The sequence below is a fragment of the Mycetomoellerius zeteki genome, unplaced genomic scaffold (genome assembly GCF_001594055.1).
Source record: "Mycetomoellerius zeteki isolate Tzet28-1 unplaced genomic scaffold, Tzet1.0 scaffold249, whole genome shotgun sequence".
In the NCBI taxonomy this organism is placed as follows: domain Eukaryota; kingdom Metazoa; phylum Arthropoda; class Insecta; order Hymenoptera; family Formicidae; genus Mycetomoellerius; species Mycetomoellerius zeteki.
Window position 1 is genome coordinate 88,609 of NW_017257226.1, and position 9,104 is coordinate 97,712.

At 34.4% G+C, this 9,104-nt stretch overlaps 2 protein-coding genes across 2 annotated transcripts; both read left to right on the plus strand.

Moving 5' to 3' along the window:
* The first annotated feature begins 557 nt into the window (after positions 1-557).
* Cdc6 (Cell division cycle 6) lies at positions 558-4,011 on the plus strand. Its single transcript, XM_018449549.1, has 5 exons — positions 558-751; positions 917-1,300; positions 2,099-3,061; positions 3,352-3,566; positions 3,756-4,011. Exons 2-5 carry the CDS (start codon positions 1,021-1,023, stop codon positions 3,987-3,989), a joined length of 1,692 nt encoding a protein of 563 aa, XP_018305051.1. The 5' UTR covers positions 558-751; positions 917-1,020; the 3' UTR covers positions 3,990-4,011.
* A 1,713-nt stretch (positions 4,012-5,724) lies between these two features.
* Positions 5,725-8,750, plus strand: Phb2 (prohibitin 2). The gene is made up of 6 exons (XM_018449550.1): positions 5,725-5,931; positions 6,370-6,632; positions 6,901-7,218; positions 7,466-7,543; positions 7,694-7,790; positions 8,496-8,750. The coding sequence occupies exons 1-6, from the start codon at positions 5,802-5,804 to the stop codon at positions 8,684-8,686; spliced, it is 1,077 nt and encodes a 358-aa protein (XP_018305052.1). The 5' UTR covers positions 5,725-5,801; the 3' UTR covers positions 8,687-8,750.
* The last annotated feature ends 354 nt before the right edge of the window (positions 8,751-9,104 follow it).

Here is a 9,104-nt window from a genome sequence, read left to right on the forward strand (position 1 = left end):
CGTGTTTATTGGTGTATATGCATTTAAAACTCAATAATACTCGATTTTTCTTTAAAATTGTGATTTCAGTGTTATCGTCAAGGTTTGATTATCAACAGAGATGATAATTGCAGATAAAAAATTGTAATTTTTCAGCAACATATAGAATATTATAGCTTTTCAAGTATGCATATTTATTTGTGGAGCATTTATGTAGTAAAAAATCATGAATTTAATAATATATTAGCCAAATATTTATGTTAATAGTAGCAAATTTATATCAATTGTCGATAATGTCAGCGTTCTTCAATTACCTCCGGGACCTTTTTATACCGCCGAAAATTACTGGTGGTAGGGGTTAACGAAATTATCATTTTATTTTATTTTCGTGCTCTCCACCACTCCCCAATTCACGTTCCGCCGTTCGGAACGCCTGTTCCGGACCGACAGGCGGCGTATCCCGTTGCGTCCCGCGTTCCGCATCTGTTTTCCCGCCTGTTTAAAGCCCATCCCGCCAAAACTGCAGTCACAGCTGAGGTGCGCGGGATGAGTCCGTTTCTCGGTAAATGACGTGTTTCGTCGGGAATTTGGCGGGCAGTCGCTCGTTAACGTGTTAATCGCTGACATCGACAAATCCTCCAACGATTCGCTAACGAATATTTCAGAAACTTTCGATAACTTCAACGTAGCAGCGACTCACGCGACCAAGTCGAAATCATTGCTCTCGGGGTTCACGAGGACGTCGTCACGGAGGGTAGAAAATCCCAAAAGGGTGCGTATAAATTGTATAAATCTCACTGAATCTGCATCATCCCGTTTGTAGACTGTCTGTGGAGTTGACTAAATTAAAAATAATGAGAATAATATTTGACTTTATTACAAAAATTATATATCTACAACAAAGTCCACATGTAATTGTACCGTGTACTTTTTTTAGAGTCGGAAGCATTCACCTAGAAAAAAGAAGGGTTTGTCGACCTTGCATTGCGTCCGTTTTTGCGCTTGGTGATAGTTTTCATTAAAGAATTATTGGCGAAAACGATGTCGGGCAAGCAGACTACAATTTCTTTTCCTATAAGGAAAAAACCTAATTTTTACGCTCGCAAGGAGGAAGTCAAGGAGGATTTCACGAACGCGACGGCAAAAGATACGCCGTTAAAGTACGTCCCAACCGTTAAGAAGATTGTCACTTTGACCAGCAGCGAGTCTGAGTCTGATTCTGATATTGAGAATACAAAGGAGAGGCACAAGGTAACGAGGGAAAGAAGAATCGAGAATGCAGGCCATACGCCAAGACGACGAAAGTGTGATGACTTGAATGGTAAATTTATATAAGGGACATTATTTCTTACTTTATTTAACCCTCTAAAGCTGACGCCAGAGACTGTTTTCTTTTTAAGAGATACAAACGTCGTTCTATCTTTCTTGGCATTCAAAGAATAATAAAGAAAGAATGATGCTTGTGTTGGTTGTGTCTCCTAAAATAAAAGGAAAGCAGTCAAAGTCTGTAACACAGTTACTAAGGTTGTTCTATTCAACTGAAGTTTTTGGATCATCTTTCTTCTCTTTTTTTTTTCATATTGGAAGGAAAAGAACTATACAAATTTAGATAAAAAGGACAGACACTGGGTTTGTGAGATCCATTTAACATATGTTGATTAAGGCTCTTAATTTCAAAGAATCAAAATTATACAACTCAGAAAAAAGAATGAATATCAAATATATTTTAATGTGTAAAGAAAATTGCTACAATAATACATACAATAATTAAGAACTAATAGTAAATTTAAAAATGTAATTATTTTTATCCTGTTACTTTACAGAGAAAGAATAATTTTGATCACAGAATTGTTGATAAAAATGATGTCTAAATTGTTTTTACTGATCAGAATCTTTGTTATCCAAATAATCATTGCATAGTTGCTTTAATCTGCTCTGGATTAAAAATAATAATAAAAAAATTATTTTGTAGACTGTTTCACAGTTGTGCTTTTTTTGCGACTTGTAATAATTATGTAATGTAATTTCGCTTTAAACATAGTAATTATTATATATATATTGTGGACATTTGTATTTTGCATAAATTTGTTGTCAAATTATAAATTATGTTTTATTTCAGAACAGCACACTCCTAGCCCACCAAAGCAGAGAAGGGATAAGCTGGAGTCTTCCTTAACGCCGTCCACTCTTCTCAATAGATTAATTCTGTCTCCTAAGAAAGAAGGCAGATTAGCTCCCAAGCAATTATTTGACTCTTGTCTCTCCGAAGAAGAGGACGAGTTAATTTCTAAGCCAGTAGGATCCAACAAATATCAGAACGCGCGTAAATCATTGCACAGTTCCATAACGGACAACTTACCCGGAAGGGAAGAGGAATTAACTAAGTTACAGAAATATCTTCTTGAACATCTAGATCAAGAAAAGTCCGGTTCTCTGTATATTTCTGGTCCTCCAGGTACCGGCAAAACCGTGTGTCTGTTCAAGATTATGCAACACTCTGATGTAAAATCGAAATTCAAGGTGGTCTACATCAATTGTACCAGCATGAAGTCCGCGACTGCCATTTATACTAAGATAATTCAGGAACTTTCCATACCCGGCGTGACAAAGTCGGGAAAAAACAGCAAAGCTGTTATAGAAAAGTATTTAATATCCAAACACAAGACGCTGCTCCTGGTGCTGGACGAGATAGATCAGTTGGAGAGCAAAAAGCAGTCTGTGCTGTATTCCATATTTGAGTGGCCTTCCAAACCAAATTCCAAGTTGATCCTCGTCGGGATCGCCAACTCCCTGGACCTGACTGACAGAATATTACCCAGACTGCAGGCCAGATGCGAATTGAAGCCGGCGTTGATGCACTTTGCCTCATATTCCAAACAACAGATATTTGACATAATATTCGCGAGACTGAATGAGGCGAACGCGACCAACGTTTTTACTCCGCCCGCGATACAATTCCTCGCGGGTAAGGTAGCTGCGATCTCTGGGGATATCAGGAAAGCCTTGGATATCAGCAGGAGGGTGATTGAATTGGCTTCATCGCATCAATTGGCGCAGGTGCTGCGTCCGACAAACGATAACGGTAATTAATATTTGTGCGACACGATATTAGAACAATGTAATATCAATAAAAAAAATATATATATAGGCCTGTTCTTTTTGACTGAACTTTTGTATCAGTTCATCTTTCTTCCTCTTTTTTCCTCCTGGAAAGAAAAGGAAGAAAAATGAACTGATGCAAAAGTTCAGTCAAAAAGAACAGGCCTTATATATATTAATAAAAATTATATGAATAAAAATGATAATTAATAATTAATATAAATAAAGAATAATGGACGATGTACAAAATTTAATTTTCTATTTTTAATCTAGATATAAATATAGAGCCTTCAAAGAAGGAAACTGAGGCAGCAGTAGAGAAGCCGGTTGATTTGAAGGAAGTGATAACAGTTCTGAATGGAGTCTATGGAGGCATACAGAATCTCAGTAAAGAACAGGATACATTTCCTCTTCAACAAAAATTGTTGATTTGCTCTCTATTACTTATCCTTAATAAAGGAAAGAATAAGGACATCACTGTTGGAAGAGTAAGCTCGTTAAAGTCATACATTTTATATAATCATAATTAAATATTTAAATATCAAATTATAATAATTATATTTAAATGTAAAATTAATAATTTAATTTGGTTCATTAAATTTTAGTTAAATTTATAATTGTAATATATAATAAATTATATTGTGACATTTTTTCAAACATTGTTTTATTCCTTGCAGTTGTATGAGGTGTACAGAAACGTTTGCAAAAAGCGTAACATATCCGCGGTCGACAATTCTGACTTTGTAAACATGTGTTCACTGATAGAGACCAGGGGTATTTTGCGAGTTGTCGGCAAGAAGGAGGCACGTTTGTGCAAAGTAAACCTACAGTGGGATCAAGAGGAGTTGGACGCAGCCTTGCAGGACAAGCAGATGATGGCTGATATAATTAACGACGCAAATTGTTTGTAGAATAATTAGGGAAATTTAATGTTACACCATTTTGTTACATCTAATTTATTTTACAGCTCCTTTTATATTTTGTGTTTGTATATACTTTAACGTATCTTGAGGTTATTACCAATTGACTTTTACATTGTCATCAAAGCATCATTTTTCTATATATCACTCTTTTAAGAGATTTTAACATGAATGTTAATTTGGACACGATTATTATATCGCATGAGACTGATTGTATTTTACATACTGTGCCTTATTTATACCGAATTGAATTTTAAAATTTATACGAAGTATACATGAGGCGTTTGGTATCGTAAATTGAAAGATATATTTTTGATAATTGCAAATAAAATGTTAAGTATAGGCATATTTATATGTATATTAAATAATTCGAAGTCGCCAACATTTTTCCATTATTTTTTATATTTGACACAACATATATGAATACCAAAAAGATAAGAAAAAAGTATTACATTGACAATTAATTCTATTATAGATTTTAGATGTATTTCTAAAGTAAGATGACCAACTTTTTAAGAAGGAAAAGAGGGACTCAAAAAAAATTCAATATTGTAATTAAATTTTGATAAACATTTTTTAATAATTATTAATGAAACACATAAACAATTATATTTGTAAATAATTCTTAATGCGTAACATCACATGAGAGAGATCACAACAAAAATTACATCAAGTTACAAGATCATATTTTTTTAAATTGTACTTTTTTACTGAATGCATCTTATGAATAATATCTGGGGTTTTAGAAATAAAATTCTTCACATATATATTGAAAATTATATTTCGTTTATTATTTTTACTCATTATTTCATACTTAAAAGGAGGATAATTCATAATCACGTCCTTATTTTGGAAAATTGGGACATTTGGTTACCTAACTAAAATCTGTTCTTAAAATTTAACAAAATCGAATAGATTTAAAGGGCCCATAATATACTACGATCTACAGCCTCTACAGGCCTAGAGAGGCGTGAAAATGGTGAGAAAATGGTCTGATTGGCTCGCTAAATCACGTGATTCAGCGCCATTTTCTTTTATACTATGGCTGTGTTCCAAAATTGATTGCAAGTGCTGCGTGTATATCATAAGTGCATGCTACCAATAGCGTTCCAATTTTAGTAAGCATGCTTTTCATGCAAACGCAGCTTTCATTTTGGAACAATATTTTGAGTGCTGTTAACGTATAGCGACTTCAGCGAAAAGAAACAAATAACCTAGAAGTATGGAGAGAACCATACAGAAAAAATTTTTATTTGAAACCATTGGCTGCATTCAGCGGACTCAACAGTTGAGTGAGCGTTCGTTGCTATTGACGTATTTTTCTAGATCTAAAATTATGATTGGATGATCTAAAAGAATACACCAATAACAGCGAGCGCTCACTCAACTGTTGAGTCCGCTGAGTGGGTGCGTTCAGCAGAACGTTTGTTTTGCAACTGTTGTAAGTTTCCTTCGCGCTAATTGGATCATACTTTTAGATCTAGAAGAATGGTCCTATCTCAGCAGACAATCATAAAACGGTTGCAAAACTGTTGAGTGCTGAACGCAGCTAATGAGCCCAATGCTGCCAGCGCTGGCAAACAATTTTGGAGCACAGCCTGTATATACTGTGCCCAGACTTTTACTTCTAGGGACTTTAATATATAGAAGTTTGTGGCTTGATCTCTCTCTCTCTCCCCTTTCTCTTTTTCCCCTTCTTACTCTCTCTTCGTTTCTCATCGTTTTTTTATCATCCTCCTTGAATACCTGAATTGGGTCGTGTCACCGGTGTTGTCGATCCATTTTGCAGCGTGGTTTCTCAATATGGCGCAAAATAAATTCAGCGAGATGGCCTCGCGCTTCACCAAAGGCACAAACGGAGTGCCGATGAGCCTGAAGTTTCTCGCTGCCGCGGGCGTTGCGGCGTACAGCGTTTCTAAAGCCATGTACACAGGTTAACCTCAATCTCGGTTACATTTTTATTGATAATTATCATAATCACTGCTCTTCCTAAGTATTATTGTCTCTCTTGAATAAACGATGATCTTAAACACCAGTTTAATTAACGAGTGACATTTACACTTTCTAATAGATATTCCATCAACCGCTTGTTACAAGCGGCTTTGGTTATGTAATTTGCGATGTAACTGACGCAATCTATTACATTTATACAATACATACTTGTATAGTCTTTTTTTTATATACAATACTTTTATTTTTATTATTAATATAAAGTTGCCTTTATTATACAAAGTTATTGTTATCTCTGAATTTGCTTGATATAGAAATTTAGGAGAATCTCTGTTTTACCAATTAAACGGATATTCAAATGATTATTATTTGGGTTTTTTAAATGAATGAATTACAAAAAGGTCAAATTTATGGCTTTCAGTGGAGGCTGGTCACAGAGCGATCATATTCTCTCGGCTAGGAGGTATCCAGAAGGACATCCTGACCGAGGGTCTACACTTCCGCGTTCCATGGTTTCAATATCCGATAATTTATGATATTAGAAGCAGACCTAGAAAGCTGTCCTCACCCACAGGATCTAAAGATTTGCAAATGGTCAATATCTCGCTACGTGTTCTCTCGCGTCCTGACGCCAGCACACTGCCTTCCATGTATCGACAATTGGGTCTCGATTATGACGAAAAGGTTCTTAGAACGTTTATATATAAGAATGCTCATCTCTTTAACATCTTTGTTTTCTAACATTTGCAATAAAAATCTATTAAAGTTTCTGTTTGGAAAATAGAATTATATGTTAAAGTTTACAACATTATTTCTTTTGATTTTATATTACTTGAGTCATATTATGTTATGTATTAATCTTGAAGACATATATATATATATATACTTTTAATTTATGACGAAATTAATACGCAATTGTAGATTTTAAACCGAATTGAAATTAATAATTCAGGTATTGCCAAGCATTTGCAATGAAGTGCTGAAGTCTGTTGTCGCCAAATTCAACGCTTCGCAATTAATTACGCAAAGACAGCAGGTATCTATCATGGTGCGTAAGGAATTAACAGAACGTGCTCGAGACTTCAATATTGTATTGGATGACGTCTCGATAACAGAGCTTAGCTTCGGTAAGGAATACACGGCTGCAGTCGAGGCTAAACAGGTGGCCCAGCAGGAGGCTCAACGAGCCGCATTTGTAGTAGAAAGGGCCAAGCAGGAACGACAACAAAAGATCGTACAAGCCGAAGGAGAAGCAGAAGCAGCCAAAATGATATCCTTTAAAAGAACAATTAATTTTTTTAGCTGATTTAATCTATTGTATTAATAAAAATAATCGCTCTAGTCATGAAAAAGATATAGTTGAAACTATAAATCTTTTATTTCTTTACAATTGTTAAGCATTTAATGTTTGCAATTGAACTAATTTAAATATTGAATTAAATTAATAATTCGTAAGTTACTAATATAGTGAAATGCTGCGTTATTTTTTAAACATAAGTGCCTTAACTCCAGTGTACCTTGGTTTAGCTGTTGGCCAGAATCCTGGATACTTAAAACTACGTAAAATACGAGCTGCACAAAATATTTCGCGTACGGTGAGCATCTTTATAAATGTGCAAACATTGTTAATATTTTAAAAGACGTAATGAAATTTTCGTGAAAATTAATATTTTATATGCTTTTTTTTTTTTTGAAAAAACCTTTAAACATATTTATATACATAATTATTGCTCGCTTTATTTCAGATCGCTAATTCCCAGAACAGAATATTCCTCAGTGGCAATAGTCTGATGCTAAATATTCAAGATCCTACCTTTGATGAGGGTTCGGATAAGCTGAAAAGTAAGAAGTAAAAATCGTCAAAGTGCGCGTCCTTTTTTTTTATCTCATCTCTTGAGTTAAGTTTTTACTAAGCAATCGGCTTATGTGTATAATTATGTTAAAATACTGTGAATAAGATACATCATGTGTTTTGAACGCACGGATTATATATATATATTTTTTCCCATCACATTGCGTTCTCCTTTTCGCCCGTCCGCGTCTTCGTGATCGATATCTACTTATTTCACCATTGCATGTTCTAAATTTAATGAGTTGATATCGCACGTAAAACGATAAAGTAAATAATTATTAGTAATCAAACATTTTGACTACAACATTGAGACGCTTAATAATTATGAGACCAGATTGTTAAAATTATTAAATGAAGACGTTGCTAGTTTAGAGTGTAGATTGTTAAGCTCAATTTTTCAGGATTAAAATACTTCGTTCAAACAAAAATTTATTTCTATTTTTTTCACGAGACCTTCCCTTTTCTATAATATAAGCGAAGACATGTAAAGAAAAAACTTTTCTAATGCGCAGAAAGAAATGTGGGTTTAAAAAGAAATAAACTCAAGATGCTAAAAATACATTAGGAATACAAAAAAAATTAAGAACCGCAGAGTGAAAATAATATTCATAAAGAATTACTTAATAATTTCTAATGGGTACTTCAAGCTTGTCGCGCATAGGCTACACATAGACGCCCAATACGGGCTTTTTCAGATTATGTGGGAGTGAACTGGAAGAGCTGGGACGAAGCGGCCGACTACGCCGTCCAGAGCCTGAATACCAGTTCTCATCGGGCACTGCCGACTGCCGAAAGGTCCGGCATCAAGACACCAGTACCTTCCGTCGTCCCATTCCTCCTGGAATCGGCTGATGATAGTGCTAAACTGATAGTACCGTTACGATAAAAGAGATCTTCAACCCAAGCTTGTCCTCACCAATCATAACTCCTCTTTGCTGTCCTATCGAAGAACGTTGTCATTTTGTACATATTTCTATACTGCTGATGATAGGATAAATGGTACATTGCGATATTTCGTTAAAGCTGTGTCATAACTATATTTTTTTGGTCTACGTTTGCTCTATGTTAAAAATAAAATATAGAAAGAAGAGAAAATGGAGATAAATGTGAATATACTTTTATAAGAATATACTATTATAAGATAGATATGTTAGAACAGAATGTTTTGATTGAAAAGCTTGATTTTTATATCGCTTTTTTATTCTTTTTTTCTATTCTTTTATAATTTTTCTATAATTTGTACATATATAGATATCATAATTACACTCAATTTAAATGTTATTGACTTTCCATTATTTCTTGTG